The 19859-nt window shown below is 35.7% G+C and overlaps 1 protein-coding gene across 1 annotated transcript in view; it reads right to left on the bottom strand.

The window, feature by feature from the left end:
- The window catches only part of LOC125660317 (inositol 1,4,5-trisphosphate receptor type 3-like), a 62157-nt gene that overhangs the window by 3685 nt on the left and 38613 nt on the right, over positions 1 to 19859 (bottom strand). Inside the window, 20 exon segments of the mRNA XM_056150698.1 lie at positions 1735 to 1812; positions 2419 to 2568; positions 2755 to 2933; positions 4774 to 4897; positions 5344 to 5455; positions 5930 to 6085; positions 6171 to 6278; positions 8053 to 8222; positions 9515 to 9633; positions 9939 to 10050; positions 10831 to 10899; positions 12291 to 12335; positions 12439 to 12528; positions 14199 to 14300; positions 14473 to 14622; positions 14726 to 14869; positions 15062 to 15304; positions 16816 to 16905; positions 17060 to 17159; positions 19542 to 19639. Of these exon segments, the coding sequence (XP_056006673.1) occupies positions 1735 to 1812; positions 2419 to 2568; positions 2755 to 2933; positions 4774 to 4897; positions 5344 to 5455; positions 5930 to 6085; positions 6171 to 6278; positions 8053 to 8222; positions 9515 to 9633; positions 9939 to 10050; positions 10831 to 10899; positions 12291 to 12335; positions 12439 to 12528; positions 14199 to 14300; positions 14473 to 14622; positions 14726 to 14869; positions 15062 to 15304; positions 16816 to 16905; positions 17060 to 17159; positions 19542 to 19639 (2439 nt within the window).

The following is a 19859-nucleotide window of genomic DNA, read 5'->3' as shown; positions in this document are numbered from 1 at the left end:
ACTATGAAAGCTAGGATCATCACACTTTGTCAGTTGATGCATCTTTAGTCTTCATAGTTTGCTGACTAAAAAGTAGGTCACCATGACGTACTTTTGGAATTTGACGGCTATATTTTAATATTCCAGATACTATTTGACTTACAATTATCAAACTTTGTCATTTGATGCATGTTAAGTCTTCAGAGTGTGTCGACCAAAAAATAGGTCATTATGACCTACTTTTGGAATTTGACGTTTATATCTGAATATTTCAGATACTATTTGACTTCAATTATCAAACTTTGTCAGTTGATGCATCTGGAGTCTTTGGAGTGTGTCGACCAAAAAGTAGGTCACTGTGCCCTTCTTTTTAGAATTTGATGGCTATATTTGAATACTGTTTGACTTGTCAGTTGATGCTTTTTGAGTCTTCAGTGTGTCGACCAAAAGTAGGTCACAGTGACCTACTTTTGGACAGTTACATTTAAATTTTAAGGTACTATTTGACTTAACATCGTCAAACTTTGTTAATTGATGAATCTTGGTTAGTGAGAAGTTTTCCCTCTTCTACAATGTATCAGAAGAGCAATTCTAGGTCCATGGGTCTCTTGTTGTTGAAGAAGCAACTGTCTATGAAGTCAAAAAGTGTAGTCTTCAATTTATCTTGAGAAATGGTTGTGTAGGGTTAGAGTCATAGGTTTTGATGTTATTAATTTGGGAAAAGTTTTGCAATTTCAAGTTTACTAAAAGTTATTTAGAATTTTTTAGAATCCACATTTGATTAACACTACTTCTGGCATATGTAGTCGCACAGTAAGTTTGAAGTTTCTCCTTCACAGCCGTTAATATTTTCGTGAGGAGCAAAGAAAGGGGCTTGGTAGAGCACTTACTGGATCCAGCAATGTATCTTTGTTTGGAAGGGTTTTTATGTAGTTTAGGAATCCAGTATAGGTACGGTAACTCATATTCATTCGACCCATTGACTGGGATATTAAATGTGTCTAAAACTGAAGCATGGTTTTGAAGAATTCCATCTGTTGAAAGGGCAGTTGGAGAATAAGTACGATTACCAAAAGTGAAATTAATGCCAAGTTCGTTTAAAATACAGTTGTAATAATGAGCATTACAAAGACAATGTTGTTACTAGCTTTGTCAGCTTTGTTTCTATATAGACGTCATGTTATTTATATTATTTCTCTATAGGCGTTATGCTGTCGTTATCATTAAACAGCCTCGGTTGTCTAAAAGTAGAGCGTTCGCCCCGCATGCGAAAGGTCGGGATACGAATCCCGGCTGCGACAGACCTAAGCCGTTAAAACAGGTAGTGACAGTTCCATCGCCAAACGCTCGGCATCAGGTGTGAATGTCACAGATCCTCGGAGATGACCTTTAAAATGGATGTCCCGTGTCACAGTAAGTGTAGCACGCTAAAGAACCCTCACTGCTCAATTGCCGTAAGCACAGAGCAAAGGCCTAAATTTGAAGCCCTTTACCGGTATTGGTGACGTCTCCATATGAGTGAAAGATTTTCGAGAAGGACGTTAATTAAGATACAATCAATCAATCTATCTATCTATTCTCTATAAACGTCATGTTTTGATGTCATTTCTCTATAGACGTAATGTTATTGATGCCTCTCCATATATGCCACCTTATATATATATATATATATATATATATATATATATATATATATATGTATATATATATATATTCTTCACAGACTTCATGTTGTTTTGATACTTCAGGCCTTACCCCGCCGTGTCGTTCGAAATCATATGATTCTCGGCTGCAGATGAAGCAGTTGTTTCTCATATCCTTGTCTATGTCCCACTACAAATGAGACAAAATATAGATTGGTAGACAGTTGTTTTAGTTTATTCTAAGACTATTATAGCCATACTTAAACGCTATCAGCTAGAGGAGCACGATAGATATTCATATAAACTATACTGACGATAGGTTTATCGTGTCTACTACTAACTCGAATCACTGCAGTGTGATTGTCATTTCTATTTTAAATCTATGACAGAATCATGGAAACGGTTGTCATTTTTAATTAACATTTTAAACATTTATCGTTTCTAGTTTAGATCTATGTAACAATAATGCAAGCGTTCATCATTTCTACGTTAGATCTTAGTCACAATAATAGAAACGCTTCTCATTTCTTCTTTAGACTTATTTCACAATATAGCAACACTTTTCATTTCTACTTTAGATCCATGTCACAATAATACAAACGCTCATTATTAGTACTTTAAGCCTCGGGCACTGCATTATTTTCGTTTGTTATGTCTACAATTTTAAGGCCATTTCGAGCAAAAGACCAATGTTCTGCAGGTCGTAAAGTAAAAAGTGATAAAATAAGTATTCATCATGACCTAAATAAGCTGTCACCTATTGGCTAGAAACGGGAAAGAAAGAATGAAAAAGTACCTTAGCGTCTCTAAGTTGAGAGAATGTGTCCACAATTATACCAAAGATTATGTTCAATCCAATGGTAGTGATGAGAATGAAGAAAGTGACGTCAAATATCGTGACCGTTATAACGTCTTGAAAATTATCATTCATAATACCTTCAAAAGTCTGAAAATATCAAAGATGAAATAAAACAATAAGTAGTAATGCCGAATGTAAAGAAATCATGTTTGTTGAAAGTAAATGAAACACAGCATCAAAACAGTATAATCAATTCTATTTAAGTTTTTTGATTGTAAAATTAATATTTATATGCTGAATGAGCAGTTTTCATAGAATGAACAACATAAATACCGTATATGGCGAGTCAACGAAACCATGGTGAATCATGGTGATGAAACACTGATACACTGTTCGGCAGTGTCGTCCCGCACTTTCCTGAAAGAATGATTCCCGCAAAAAGGCGAAAGCTACCAGGGAGTAGCAGAAAAAGATGGCCAAACCAAGCAGGGCCACCATTAGTAAAGATTTTCCTGGAAAAAAAGATCAATTGTGTAAAGAAGATGGTACATTCTATGTACTTTAAATCAACACAAACGCTTTATGTTACAAGAAAGGAAATTTTGATCAAGAAAAAAGTCTATCAACCATCTAAAATTAGAAAAATGACATCAGCTTATCAACATCGAAATAGATGAAAGATGAAGATAACGAACAATGAAGATAACTGACAAACAAGTTGATGGTGCAGGAGTTTCAACAGTCTCGTTTAAAGTAAGCATTTCGCAAATTTTATGGTAGTTATAATGATCTAGTTTGTCCATATAACCTATAATTGGGTCAAATGCTGTCTGACGTGTTTCATGCCGATAGTTAGGCCGTTCTTATCACACTGATTTTGATTACAGACAACTCCGTTTACCTGATCAAGATATAGGGTTTACGGCGGGCGTGACCGGTCGACAGGGGATGCTTGCTCCTCCTAGGCACTTGATCCCACCTCTGGTGTGTACGGTTGTCCGTGTTTGCCCAACTCTATATTTTGTATTGCTTATAGGACTTATGAGATTGATCACTGTTCGTTATCTTCACTTTTCATTCTGTTCTTAACATGCATTTAGTTTTTATAGTATCAACAACATTTAGAAAGTTTTTCAAAATATAAAGACATTTAATCCCAAGGACCATTTTGACCCCAACCTGGCACTAAAACCCCTACCCATAGGATTTTGGTAAAGGGATGTCTGCTCCTTCTACATATCTATTCAGTTTCAATTTAATAGCAATAGCATTAAAGATGCGTCGACATGTTTTAAAAGAAAACATTGTATGTCAGGTTTGGCCCCACCTCTGAGTAAGAACCATATATTTAAACATATTTATTGAGAAACTCACCAGGATTGGGCAACAGGCATAGCCTATGTAGGCCCTCTCCCAAATACAAAGGTCAAGTACAAACGTATGCTTGATAAAAAGGATTCTTTGAAGATGTAACAATATTGTAATGAAGTTTACATGAAAATAGTTGATAAGAGTTTTGTTGAATTTTGCTATGAAATGATTTTTTATAGATCCTTAATAGGGTATATAAACTCCTATAAGGAATATAAAAATATGCAAATAATGTGCAAAATTAACTTTGCATGCCTGTAAGAACCTCTATACCTGGGATCATGAAATTTACAATATCAGTAAAGACCTTACTGCTTTACATCACTATGCATTTAGTTTACCTTATATATGTGTGGTTGAAGAAAAGAATTTTGAAATATTATCAATTTTGACAGTTTTTGAACCATCATTAAGGCTCCGAGGGTGCATGAGTCCTAACATTTACAATTCATGTCTCCCTTGTCCAAAAGATGCTTCATACGAAATTTGAAAAGAATTGGAAAGAAAGTTATCAAGAACTTAAACATTTTCAATTAAAACGCTATGGACGTAGACCGACAGCAATAAATCCCCTGAGTGACTCAGGTCACCTAATAAAAATGGTATGATCTACCTTCATTCCAGCTTCCTTGATATGTATAATACATTTATACTTTCTTATATGATACAAATGATATGTTACTGGTGTAACATACTCCAAAAAGACCATTGACGTTGACAGTGGTCCTTTAAGGATTAATGACACTGGGAGACTAGACATACCGTAGGTCACGTGCCAAAGAGTTTAGGGATTAATGCTATAATGGCATTGCTTAGGGTAAATGAGTCAGCAGTTAATGTGGTTATTATTATCTTTTTCAGATCGAATCGTTTATGATGGAAATGGATACGTATTACCAAAAAGACCCGCCATATCATATTTACCCTTCAAAAGGTGAACGATTCCACAGAATGACTGGATATAGGCTTAACGATTCTTACCATTTGTGGTCACTGCTTGTCGTACCCTCTTTAGTAGCTGATTCAATTCAACTATATGGAGGAGATGGAAGGAGAAGAAATACCCGTAATAAACGGTGCCAAGAACGGAACACACGAAAAACAACTACAAAGGAAAACATAATAAAATATCATCTTAAAGTACAATTTGAGTAAACATTAAATATTTTTGGACTTCCTAATTCGATTTTATAACTTTTTTAGGTAATAGTTCTTGTGTATTCTTTCTGGATCTTACAGAAATTAAGTTATAGAACTAAATAACTTTTTAGCGACACGAACTTCTAGAAAATGGCTCACAATGTAGCTTTTAAACTACTCCAGATTTCTAACTTGTGAAGTTAAGCACTAAAGAGGAATTTGCACACATAACCAAAGAGGATGTTTCAAATGAATATCACCATCTGGTTTAGAGTATACATATATGTTGACAATGTACTGATACTAGTATTGACCAGAAACTCTGATCATGTGACTTGAAAGTACTATGTCACCAGAATACGTATCAATAAACACTGAAGATTTTAATGCACTTTCCATTGCCTCACTTACGAAATAATAAATAGTGTATATATTGTAAATCTCAAACTCCAGGTGTGACTGGTCTGACTTCTTTTCATGCCAGGATCTGACGTCATCATCATCACCACTGTCATTATCAGACCTTGAAAAGGAACAGACAACGCAATTAAATGACCATATTGGATTTACCCATTTCATTTATCAGACTTCTAAATCCTTTAAACGTCGCCAGTCACGAATATGGAAAGAGATCGTAATCATTTCAGGTACTTAAACCGTACTTTGAAGTGCAGATAATACATTGGTCATGCATCTCTGTTTTTAGCGAATTGAATAAAAGGACTTGGAGTAATATAGGTAAATGTACGTAAGATGAAGTAAAATTACTGTTTTGCACATGGATGAAAATATATATTTAGAACAGAATATATATATAACGAACAGGGATCAATCTAATAAATCCTATCAAGAATACAAAATTAAGAGAAAGGCAAACACGGACCCCAGGACATACCAAAATGTGGGATCAGGTACTAGGAGGAGTAAGCATCCCCTCTAGACCGGTATCACCTGACATTTAAGCAATTATACAAAAAGTATTAATACAAATACTCACATTTTTTGTTTAATCCAGTTGTAAAGAGGAAACGTCGGTTGGTTGGACAAAAGAAACGTGATCAGTATACACAAGCTGAGAAAATTATGCGTGCCTCCACCTACATACAGCAATAGATAGTAGGTGTTGCTGTTGATGGCGAACTCAGGGATAACACTAGAGAAAACAAACACAACAGTAAACAAAAAGTAATCAAAAAACAATATCATATTCTTCTTATAAGTTGCAAAACCAGAGTTACCTCCCGGTATTTGAAGTTCCGTCCGCGTTCTTTGGATCCCTCCACGTAACCATGATGACACAGCTAATTATAAAACTCAAGAGCAGAGCAATGTAGTTCATAGGAAGCCTGCAAACAGAATATATATATGATGACGTGATATGTTCAACTTTCGACGGAGTAGAAATCTCTAGTACTCTTAAAATCATTTCACATATATTCTTCCATATATTTCGTCAACATCTTATGCAAGAAATTTTGCCAAAAATGGAATGGAATAAACAAGAATATCACCAAGTGAGGCATCCTTTGGCAACATGTATTATTCGCAACTGGAGATATTTGATAAGGAGTTCACAACCCATTGCACTGCATGTAATGTTTAAATCTTGTAATTTTGTTGTGATTTCCAGCAACCTCAAGCAGGGCTGACTGAATCCCTCAGAAATCAGAGGGAAAACTGATCAAAAATGAAGGAAAAAAACTCACCCTAACTGCAAAATATCATTTTCTTTTATTTTTTTTATCAAACTCGGAGTGTTTCATTTTCGAAAATTGACCTAATCAGTGGATTTCCTCTGATGAGAGGAAAATCACATCCCAGGAACTGACTGTCATCATCTGACACATGGAAATTCTAGATATTTAACTATTTTGAATGTAGGTAAATGAGTATTCATTGCGACTTCCATTGCTACAGCCATGTTAGAGAGTAACATTCCATATGATCTTCCTTTTGTGTGTATAACATTTTTCGGTGAAGGTATTCATAATCTTGAGCATTTGATCCAGTAACAAATAAAGATCTTTTCCGTACGGTCTATCCCCGCAATATTTAATCAGGTTGTTTTACGTCCCTTCGAGAAATATTGACTTATATAGCTGTAGTCTGATATCTGCATGACCCTCATGTCAACGCCTGCCGCGACACGGGACCTCCGTTTCTGAGATCAAATCCGAAAGACCCAAATGCCGAGTGTTTCGCGAAGGAGCAGTCACTACCTATCTTTACGTCTTGGGTTTGATGCAGTTTAGCCTAGGTACAAGCGAAGCCTCGTGGTCAAGAAGCGAATATCGATGAACTTCTATCTTTTGACTCATCTAGAAATAGTTTTTTTTTCTCGTACTGATAACCCGTCCTTAAAAGTGACACTAATAACGTAAATGCTACTCATTGTGTGATATGCACAATATCGTTAGCAGATTACTGCAATAAATATAAAATCATTTTTCCACCTACAACCTCCATAGTATGTATGCAACTGAGAACTTCAACAGTGCGCTTCATAATGTGTCCACATCATTTTACCGAACGCACTTACATTCGAATGCACGAGCTAATTACTAAGCTACCTGCAACTTTGTTACGAGGGGTTAATGTTTTTAAAATCTAATCTCTGCTTCCTTCTCTAATAATTGGTTGTTGGTTGTTTGTTTTACTACCCGTCGAGAATGTTTCACTCATATTAATACGTCACCAGCTTTAAGTGAAGTACCATATATTTAGACCTATGTTTAGGGCTCGAGGTCGAAGCATTGAAAGTTCTCAAATGTGCCACCTGCTGCCGCCACACGGGACCTCAATTTCTAAGGTCATATCTGAAAGACCCAAATCCCGAGCATTTGGCGGAGGAGCAATCCCTACCTAAATTTACGTCTTTGGTTTGACGCGGCCATAGAACTAGCGGGGTTTGAACTCCCGGCCTCCCGGTTACGAAGCAAACACTCTACCACTGAGCTACTGCGACTTGTCTAATAATTGACACAGATATGATATTCAACACACAATGAAAGACAGTCAAAGTGGGACCAAAATATAATTCATTCAGTGTAAATCTCCATTACAAAAAAAAAATCACACAAATTCAATTTTTCAAGAAATGAACATCATTCATAGCATTACCACAGCTTCAGTAATAACCGTCCCACGGGATTCGCGCGGACCTTGCGTTGGTATTTTATATCCTGAATGATGTCGCTGGCCCAGTCCATGAAGTCTCGGATTTTGTTGCTGGGGGAAGTCCTATCCACTTCATACTTAAATTTCTCTTTGATTTCCTCTCTCAGTACATTCTGGAGAAATGGTAAATATAATAAGTTTCTATAGAAACGGTGTTTGTATTTTGTATCACCCGTCCAACCTAATAATATTTACTAGTAAATTGTATGAAACCTAGTTCTCTTGCAACACAGATATTTATCGCATATTGATTAAAAAGAAATCTGCACATCCTAAAAGGTCAGTAAAATAACTAGATTAAAATATTGTAAGATAGAGTTATAGATCAGCTACCCCATTAAAATAACGTTTTCAAATGTTTTTAAAACATCCAATGGACTGAGGTCAATAGATGTGAAAGACCAGTCTATAGATTTGCCGCAGCAAAACTGAATTTTCTTTCGTCACAGGTTTTAGTGCGCACCCGTGGTAACATAATCCTAAGACTTCCATTAGAGCACAGTGTGTAGTTTTATGTTAAATGACAATTCCTGAAAACAGTCTGAGGCAGTTCCATGCAGTGGTGAGTAATCATAAATTAGGAATTTTTACTGAGGACGGAGCGCAACTGAAAGCCAATGCAAATCTGCAAGATTGGGTGAAGCATGGTCTTTGCTAATGAGACATACTGCTTTATTTTAGATTATCCGTAGTTATAACCCTACCAGACGATCCAATGATTTACAATTTTTTTTTATTTTAATGTTCCTCGTATGTGGAAAGAAATAGGGGCGTGAAAGGTGAAGATTGAGAACAATGATCAATCTCATAGCTCCTTTAAGGAATACAAAACGAGACTTGGGCATACAAAGACCCCTGTATATAACAGAGGTGGGATCAGGTGTCTAGGAGTAAGCATCCCCTGTTGACCACTTATACACGCCGCGAGTCCTGAAAGAAATAGCGATGTGAAAGAAATAGGGATATGAAAGAAATAGGGATATGAAAGAAAAAGTGATATGAAAGAAATAAGAATGTGAAAGAAATAGGGATACGAAAAAAATAGGGATATCAAAGGTGAAGATTACGAACAGTGATCAATCTCATAACTAATTTAAGGAATACAAAACGACACTTGGACATATATAGGCCCCTGGATATACCAGAGGTGGGGTCATGTGTCTAGCAGGAGTAAACATCCCCTGTTGACTGCTTATAAACGCCGCGAGCCCTGAAAGAAATAGCAATGCGAAAGAAATATGGATATGAAAGAAATATTGATATGAAAGAAATAGTAATGTGAAAGAAATAAGGATATGAAAGAAATACGGAAATGAAAGAAATAGGAATGTGAAAGAAATAAGGATGTGAAAGAAATACGGAAATGAAAGAAACAAAAATGTGAAAGAAAAAGTGATCAACTTACTCTGTCCTTGACACGGAAGTAAACTTTCTGTAGGACATCGTCCTTCAGAATCTCAATGGATAAACTGCTGGCTGCATAGTAATCCCAAGCCATTATCTGCATGGGTGTCTTCCCTAAATCTGCCATTATTAAATATATCAACAGGGAATGATGGCTACGTAATAAAATGAATGTATTTTCTAACACACAATCTTTAAAACGGATGATAAGAAGCGAGGTACTAAATTTACCCTTTCATAATTCTATAGTTGTGCAGTATGATTAGAAACATCAGATTAACGATGGTATTGCAAGTGAAAATCACATATTGTTTGTCATGTAGGAAAAATATATTCCACGAGAAAAAGTTCTTTTTTAATTTTTTTTTTTTTTTTTACAAATACATATAATTGTGCATCTCGGAATAAATAAGGTGTCCTCTTACTCTCTTTTCCTAGTGATGGATCCATGTCTATTTCACGACAAAGTATATGAAAGTATGCAAAGCCTGTGCTCTCTATCAACTCGTACAATTCTATAAAATCAGGATGTTGTCTCTAAAACCAAAGAAGCATATTAATAAGTATATCAGATTCACTATATACTGATATAACTTTTCGCCCCTATCCGGGGTTTAAATCACGACCAGCGAGCTAGACCTCTAAATCATCCAGGCAACACTGTCAATCATTAAAAATGAAAATGGGATACAATCAGTTGGCCTTTTAAGAAGTTCATTCAAGATGCACATTACATTTGTTTTGGGGTTTTTTCAAATAAAGCACAAAGATCGCACAAAAAAGTGAAGATAACGAACAGTGATCAATATCACAATTCTTAAAAAGAATACAAAACTCAGAGCAGACACAATGTGGAAACAAATACATCTCAGTTTTCAATAGTGACAAAAATTAATTTCCTCTATTATCCATAACATTGTTGAGCGCATAATTCATGTGATCGTGAACAACACTGTCACTTATGAAAACACTATAAAAGAAATGTATTAAATTCCACGAGGTTCTTGGGGAAATCACTTGCACTTGTTATCCACTCCACCCCGATAAATGGTTAAAAATGGGTGTATAAGATCTCAGTTGTGTAAAACGTCATCGTTTCATGCACACAAAGGAAACACTAGATTATGTTTTGATGTGCAAAAAAATTGAAATTACAGGAAAAGAAACACAAAAGAAAAATATTTATACCTCTGCTGAACGAGATTTACTCATTTCCTATAGGAAAGAAATCAAGAAAACATTGATGAAAAGAGATGGACTCATCGCTAAAAACGCATAATTCCAAATAAAATTCAGGTTTGATATCAAGTATTTTACCATGATAATTGTATACGCTTCCGTCATCGTGTTGACACAGAGGTCCTCGTCTAGATACTCCATAATTTCCTGCAATCAGAATTTACCTAAATGTTGAATTCATGTAAGTCACAATTCATTTTTTAACCAAACATTCAGTTAATCAGTGATATGCTCGTATATTATTCATGATTGATTCTGCCCGACCAAGTATGATCTCGAAACCCGAGTAATTATCGTTAGTAACAAATTCCATATATAGGTCTACATATGAAATGTAAACAAGTCATAATGTATAATGTAATTTGCCACCAGCCAAAAAAAAGGTGACCTTAATAATGGTTTAGCTGAAAAGTTATCAATTCCCAATGTAATGAAAATGTAAAGATAACGAACAATGAACAATCTCATAACTCCCACAAGGAATACACTATAGAGAGTTGGGCAAATATCATATAATTGTGAATGATTACGTAAGAATATAATTTTAACTGAGAAAATCAAACAACAAAAATATGGTCACGCATGCATATGAATTATTAATTACTAATTAACTACACTAATACATGACATGATCTTTTCGATGGTCTGAAACAATATATTACAACAGAGATTTAACATAACAGTGGAGAGGTGGTAGTGGTTTGAATAATTCCAATAGCTGCAAGATATTGCTTAATCTGCGGCGTCCGGAAAGAAAGTAAGGAAAGCAACATGAGCCTCGCAAAGAACAAAGGGATATTCCCTGCGAAAGAACAATGCCACGTCCATATAACTGTCCAACAAGAGCTGTGTCTCTTTTAACTTTAGACGCGCTTTCTTGGATCCGTCCTTGTGCTGTCTTGTTACATATATGAACCGTCTACTGTGTGACCGTCACCATAGCACAATATATATACATATATATATATATATATATACTTTTTCAAGCTCTCTTAAAATCCTTTTACTGAAACAAATGCTACCATCACCATATAGCAGATTATCAAAAGTACTGTAAAAGTACTGTAGCGTGTTTTAATGAATTGTGGATATATTAGATTTAAGTAAAGCTATACATGAACATCTCCAAAAACACACGAACAAAAGGGCAATATATATCATTAAGTAATGAAGAAAACAATGTTTACTACCTTGGTCTTGTTCTGTTGATGTTTTAAGAAAATTCAAACCATTGAGTAGCAATGAAACATTAGTTGTAGAATCAGTTGTTTAAAAGAAACGAACAAATACACAATAAAAAAAAATAAACCAAGGACGAGAGGTTCTATGGTCAATAAATCATATTACCGGGTACTACATAGTAACAATTGAATGATAAATATTGATTCAAGTTTCAAAAATTCTCTGAATGCATTGTAAACATCTAAATTCCAGGGAAAAAGTATTTAATTGAAAACTGCATTAGTTTAGCTAAAACACTGACCATAGTTACCTTCAACAATTACAATGGGAGGAAGGAAGAGGGGCACAACTCTTACCTGCGATGTGCTCATTGCAACCGGCATTTCTGCATTTAAAACTTTCTAAACAGACAATCAAGACCCATTTATTATCTAGTATATTAGTGTGAATGTTTATCTTAAATAGCATATACTGTAATTATGATACACGTAATATATTCTCTACCTTAGCCATAATATCTTCTTCTTCATCTGGAGTATTTTCTTCAGTCAGAGATCTTATCAACACCGCAATGGATTTTTTCAGGATATATTCCTAAATAAATATACAAAACACAGAAGCGTAAATAAAACCGAGATGATATTGTTTTTTGTCTTTGAACTAATTAGTGTGTTACATTCCTGAGGTTGTGAAGACAGGAAACTTCACAGTTTGGTGTGTAAGAAAATGATAAATATATCATTCCAATTAACAATTAAAATTTTAAAAGGTAGCAAATTTTATATATATATATGTGTGTGTGTGTGTGTGTGTGTGTGTGTGTGTGTGTGTGTGTGTGTGTGTGTGTGACGTCGGATAGCGGTGTTGACGATTTAACGTCATAATCATGCACTTCATGCGCCAAAACAATAGTACAACGTATACCATAATATTGATGTACAAAGAATTTTCTATGTACATCAATATGATTGCATACGTTTTAATGTACTATTTTTTCATCGTTAATAGTTTCATTGCAAACTTATTTCGTTTAAACAATACACAGTTTAATGTATTTTTCATATCAGAGAAATTCCATATACATGTATGTATTTATATCCACTTCCGCCTCTTCTCGGAATTGAACCGACCTACGTCATCAAATTTCAAAGCAGCTTCTGCCCAGCAAACTAGACCGCCCGACTCTATTTCTTATTCCTTATAAGAGTTTATGAGATTGTTATCGTCACCTTTCATGATTAAAAGTATGCAAGATTTTACGATTATCAAAGCTCTAAAGTTTCTATCAAAGTATCAAAGTGTTTACTATTTTCAAAGAATTACAGTTTTTCCTATCATCAAAGTACTAAAGTTGTTACTATTGTCGATTTGATATATCCCTGTGAGCTCGAAAATAAAGGACACCACAGAGTCGACCACTTCTGCTTCATACTTAAATATTTTATTGAAAGTAGACAATAACGGCAAACTGAAAACTCAACTGTACGACAAACGGGATGATTTCAGCTTCTCCATCGTCAACTTCCCATATTTATGTAGCAATATTCTATTATCACCTGCATATGGTGTTTATATATATCAACTGATTCGATATGCAAGAGCCTAAATCGAGGTAAGCTACTGACAAACAAGTTGATGGTAAAGGGGTTTCAAGAGTCTCGATTGAAGTCAGCATTTCGCAAATTCTATGGTCGTTATAACGATCTAGTTCGTCAATACAACCTATCATTGGGTCAAATGCTGTCTGACGTGTTTCATACCGATTTTTAAGCCGTTCTTGGCATACTGATTTTGACTGCGGATAACTCCGTTTACCTGAACAGGATATAGGACTCACGGCGTGTGTGACCGGTCGACAGGGGATACTTACTCCTCCTAGGCACCTGATCCCACCTCTGGTGTGTCCAGGGGTCCGTGTTTGCCCAACTGTCTATTTTGTATTGCTTGTAGGAGTTATGAGATTGATCACTGTTCGTTATCTTCACCTTTCATGAGCAAGTGAAGAAAACGAAACGTGATTGATCTTACAGATCGTATGAAGAATACAAAGTTATGAAAAGGACAAACACGGGCCCCTGGATATACCAGAGATGGAATCAGGTGCCTAGGAGGAGGAAGCATTCCCTGTTGACCGATCACATCCGCTGCTGTATATATCAAAGTAAACAGTTTTAAGATAGGAAACCAAAGCATCAAAGTTTTAATTATAGGTAACTCTATTTTATCATGGTTGTACTTTAAACTCTCTAAGTACTTATATTTACCTCTCTCACCCCGCAGTTGAGAAAATGTCCCACTCTAAGGATATGGTTGATGTAGTCACATACTTTATTTTCAAATATCACAGACTGGTTCTTCTTATTGCCCTTTGAACACAAATTTTCCGATTGTTACATTCTCGCAAAGAAACAAAAGGCATTTTATTGACAACCCTGAAACTGAATTCCTCAGGCCATGCAAACTTTGACTTGCATATAATCTCAAAAGAAGTGCATTTTTCATATAAGCTACAACTTGTCAGATGCACAAGAGCTTTACCGAAGAGAATTCCACCAATGTGTCAAATAGTTGTACGACCAATGGCATGGTTTTGTCATTAATGTTGGCATACAGGATGTTAAGGAAACGTGTGGTTTCTGCGACTAGATTTACAGACTTGATGTTGTCGAACTGCTCTCGAATGTAGTTCTGAAAGACAACAATTTTTGTATTAATAAAATAATCGTTTTATATCAGTACATCATGACTTGCTTGTTAATGCAAAACACCCAGACAGAGGTAGCTCTTTCACCTGGAGTTCGAAATGTTGATTATCACACATCAATCCCAGCATCCGTAGCAACAGCTCTATGTATCCGTCGTCCCTGAATGTGAAATCTCCAGTCAAATTCATTGCTGCTCCCATCAACTCCTTTAACTCATCTTCATCCACCTTCTTCCAATTTAAAATAAAATTACTTCAATTTCACTTGATTAGCACTTCAATACTACATGTAACATTCTTCACTTGTTATACAAAATTCATTTATCATCTAGTTGATCACAAACATAGTTCTATTGTGATACACTCTGTCTCTCTCTTGGGTATTTCATACACTATAAACAATTAGATAGCGATGTAAAGTACCTCAATTTGAATGGAAGGAGGGTCATCAACCGGCGCTACTTTCGTTTTCGGATTGGAGAATCCAGTCACAATGCCATTCATATGAAGAGTGGATTTCTGGACATTGTTTACTGTCAAAGATGGAGCCTGAAGAAAATTGTTGTCTAATGTGGTGTTAGTTCTACTGAATAAGGTATTCTCTCGACTAAATCCTCCATTTAGTTTTGATTTGGCTCCGAACCGCGACGGTGGTCTTGGGGATCCCTAAATATAAAACATACACGTTTTACATATCACCAAAACAAACGTTGCTGGATTATTGTTTTTGAAAAGGTTGTTTATTGTCGACCCGTAACTTGGTTTGTATGGGAACACATTTGTCATGGGAAATGTATTCTTTAAACTATTCATTACTTCTTGTTATAATTTGGAATTCGCTTTGTCCTGAGATATTGTGTCCAACGGAAACATTAAAGTGATGGATGACTTTTGCTCCACAGGTTTTAATAAGATGATTAAAATATACAGGACAATAATATGTTCGTAGACGTTCTTTACACATTGACTGATCAAGATATAGGTGACTGGTCGAAAGGGAATGTTTAATCTTCCTAGGCATCTTATCCTACCTCTGGTATATCCAGGGGTTCGTGTTTTCCCATCTCCCAATTTTGTATTCTTTATGGTACCTTCACATTCACGGATTTTTCTTACGAATCCTTACGTATTCCACAAATCCGTAAAAGTACACGGATTGTTACAATTTAGAAACGAATACCGACGAGTAATTTACGAATGCTTGCGGTTGACTACGAGTCGGAGATCCATAAGGACTCGTAAGAAAAATATGTGAGTGTGAAGGTGGTATTAATCGTAAAGTTTAAGCATGTACTCGTAAAGTAATCGTGTTTATACGTAAAGTGCTCGTAATGACTCTGAACAATCCGTAAAGCGATTGTAACCTGACGTGAATGAAATGGTAAATATCACTTAGGCATTCGCAATAATCCGTAAACAACTCGTAAACTATCCGTAACATATCGTAAACTAACCGCAAAGATTCGTAAAAAAAAAAAAACTTTTCACGAGTGTTAAACGGATTTTTGCGACTAGTTTGCGATACTTACGGATTGTTACAAGTTATTTACGGAAAATGAAATCCGTGGACAATCTTTAAGTTTTTTTCTGACATGTCAAAATATTTGCCCCTACTTTCACGGATCCTTACGTGTGTGTGCGAGTAGTGACGAGTTATTAACGGATACCGACGAGTGATTTACGAATGCTTGCGATTGACTACGAGTCGGAGATCCGTAAAGTTTCGCAAGAAAAATCCATAAGTATGGAGGTATTATTATGGGATTCATGAGATTGATCACAATTCGTTATCTTCACCTTTTCAAATTCATCACCCAAAATTTTAAATTCTTCAAAAAAAGAAATTTCATATTATTTTAAGTAAACACATAATTCTTAAGTGTTTGTTTTAAGGTAATAGGATACCCAAATTTTGACGCATTTAATGAGGTAGCAATATGTTGCGTTTACATGGCATTTTCGATTATTCATCAAATAGCAATGGAAATCTGTCATTGATACACGACATACAGTAAATCAAAGACATTTTTCCATTTAATTTTCAAGTAATGAGTTGTGAAAAACACAATAAATAAATGTGCTTTCATTCAAAACTTTTGTGGTAAATATGTTTTTTCAGTAATATTAAACCAATTAAAACCCTTACGTATTTGAATGATATCTGATTAAATTCTCACCATTGGTAAGGTACTACCGGGACGCAGATTTGCCATGGATTTCTTCGCCAATGACAGCATGGATCCAATTTTAGTGGCCTTTAATATTTCCTTAAGAAAATTTAAAAGTGTGCATAAAAATATATGTACATGGCATTGGTGCATGTTGATGGACTTTGACAGTGTCACTCTTTTCTTTAAAAATTGAATAAAATGCTGTAACATTTATGATTTATTCCGAGCTCATTTCCGCTCCTATTCTCACCATCTCCGCCAATTTGCCGCTTGTCATGGCTTTCTGTAGGGCTTTGGCCTGTTGGACCGCTTCATCTACCTTAGCTTGATACATCGCGTGTAGAAGTCGCCTGTAAGGATATGATAGGAATGAGACAATAACATCACCCATTGAGGACTGAAGACCCCCATCCAGAGATAATGTATCAATGGTGTCGGTGTTACATGATTGACTGCATTCAACAATGAAATCGTTTTAAACTGGAAAAAAATATAAGAGTGTCTGATTGAATTGCCAGCATGAGATATCATTGTCGTCAGTGTGTATTTCATTGAAGGAGGACATAACACACATCATGAAAAATGTGAAGGTGTATATTTTATATCTGTGTCAGCATTTCTCCTTTCCTTCATGTTGTATTCTTCACAGGATGTATGAAACTAATCACTGTTCAATATCTCCACTTTTTCATGCTTTTCTATTTTCAATTTGTTTTTAGATGTGCCTTAACTAACAAAAACTTTATTGAACTCTAACATGAAAATTTAGATTTAAATACATCAAATTGAAGCACAATAATCATCACAATGGAAATTTGAAAAATTAGGAAAACTTAGGGTGGTAAATTTCATAAATCCTATAAAGAATACAAAATTATGAGATGGGCAGACAGCGACCCCTGGACACACCAGGGGTGGGATAATGTGCCTAGGAGGATTAAGGAAACTCTGTTGACCAGTCACACACCCCGTGAGTCCTAAATTTTTATCGGGGAATTGGAGTAATCCGTAGACAAATCTGTATGAAAAGATCAGCCTAATCATTTATGAAACACGTCAGACAATATTGGACCTAATGACGGGTTGTAAGTTTTTAACGACCAATGGGTTTGTCACAGTAGACCAAAGTTTCTTGGTGTTTACTGTGGTTTGATGATTATCAGTATGGTGAATGCAAGGTGAAGATAACGAACAGTAATCAATCTCATATCTCCTACAAGCAATACAAAATAGATAGTTGGGCAAACACGGACCCCTTGACACACCAGAGGTGGGATCAGGTGCCTAGGAGGAGTAAGCATCCCCCGTTGACCGGTCACACCCGCTGTGAGCCCCATATCCTGATCAGGTAAACGGAGTTATCCGCAGTCAAATCAGTGTGCCAAGAACGGCTCAACAATCGGTATGAAACATGTCAGACAGCATTTGACCCAATGCGAGGTTGTATTGACGAACTAGATCGTTATAACGACCATAGAATTTGCGAAATGCTGACTTCAATCGAGACTGTTGAAATCCCTGTACCATCAACTTGTTTGTCAGTAGCTTACTTCGATTTAAAAACTGACTATACCCAGAACAAGCTCTTGCATATCGAATCAGTTGAGATATATAAACACCATATGCAGGTGATAATGGAATATTGCTACATAAATGTGGGAAGTTGACGATGGAGAAGCTGAAATCATCCCGTTTGTCATACAGTTGAGGTGTCAGTTTGCCGTTAATGTCTACTTTCAATAAAATATCTAAGTATGAAGCAGAAGTGGACGACTCTGTGGTGTCCTTTATTTCGAGCTTATATCAAATCGACATATGAATGAAAGCTATCATTGTTAATAGACAAAACGTCATCGATATATCTAAAAGTCGAATTGAAGGTCACAGCGAGCTATCAATTTTACATTTTCTTCACAATTCAGAGGTTAAATTCCGTGTCTAAACTAAAAGAATTGCAGAGACCAATTTTAAGATTTTAAGAAAACACGTTATATTCTCCTCAAACCTTATCAAATATATGTTCCGTAAGCAACAGCGTTAGTTAGAAGGGGTAATCAAACGATTCCTTATATACCAAAATATCTATACAAATGTGAAAATATTCTGCAAAACATTACTATTATGCGTTTCCTTTCATTTTTTCATTTTGTTTCATCTTCTTTAATCGGTAAACAAAATTTTGTATTTCGTTTTCTTTCATTTCTAACGTTCATATTGAAGTCATTATGCATTTATTATGCAAAACATTCATTCCATTTGTAACTGAACTTGTCCCGTGGGGATCCGGGTTAGAATAGGTCCTCCGTATCCCCCTGCTTGTCGTAAGAAGTGATTGAATGGGGCGGTCTTTCGGATGAGACCGCAAAAACCGAGGCCACGTGTCACAACAGGTGTGGCACGATACATATCCCTCCCTGCTCAAAGGTCGTAAGCGCCGAACATAGGCCTAATTTTGCAGCGCTTCACCGGAAATGGTGAGGTCTCCATATGAGTGAAATATTCTCGAGCGGGACGTTAAACAAGATACAATCAATCAATATAACTGAACTTTGGTATTAAATTTCCATATAATTACTCATTACTAATTCAACCACACACTACCTCTCCTCTATTAGTTTTGATTGATTCACAAAAGATACATGTGTTTTATCCAAATTTCCCCCAATATTTTTACACTCATCGGCTCCCACTATGAAATCGTATACTACACAAAAAGTTAGATAATATCTTACTTCTCTCGGGTTGCTATTGCCGACATCTGCATTCGGGCTTTCAGCGTGAAGAAAAACGACTCCTCTCTTGTACCCGTGAAAAACTCATAGAGTTTACCCTAGAAAGAGAAAATCGACATGTAGTAAGTGTTCTATTCTACAGATTACACCTGTATGATACTGTCAATACTAGGCGGAAGGAAATTAGACAATAGCTTTTAACAATTGCAAATAGACAATTCATTCAAAATTCGTTGTATATGTAACTATCTTTACAAAGAAACGAGAGAAAACAGTAGAATATTCTCAGAAAAAAATTCCCTGATTCTATTATTTTAT

The sequence above is a fragment of the Ostrea edulis genome, chromosome 9, assembly GCF_947568905.1.
Source record: "Ostrea edulis chromosome 9, xbOstEdul1.1, whole genome shotgun sequence".
In the NCBI taxonomy this organism is placed as follows: domain Eukaryota; kingdom Metazoa; phylum Mollusca; class Bivalvia; order Ostreida; family Ostreidae; genus Ostrea; species Ostrea edulis.
Note: the sequence above shows the minus strand (reverse complement) of the source record. Positions and strands in the feature narration are given on the sequence as shown.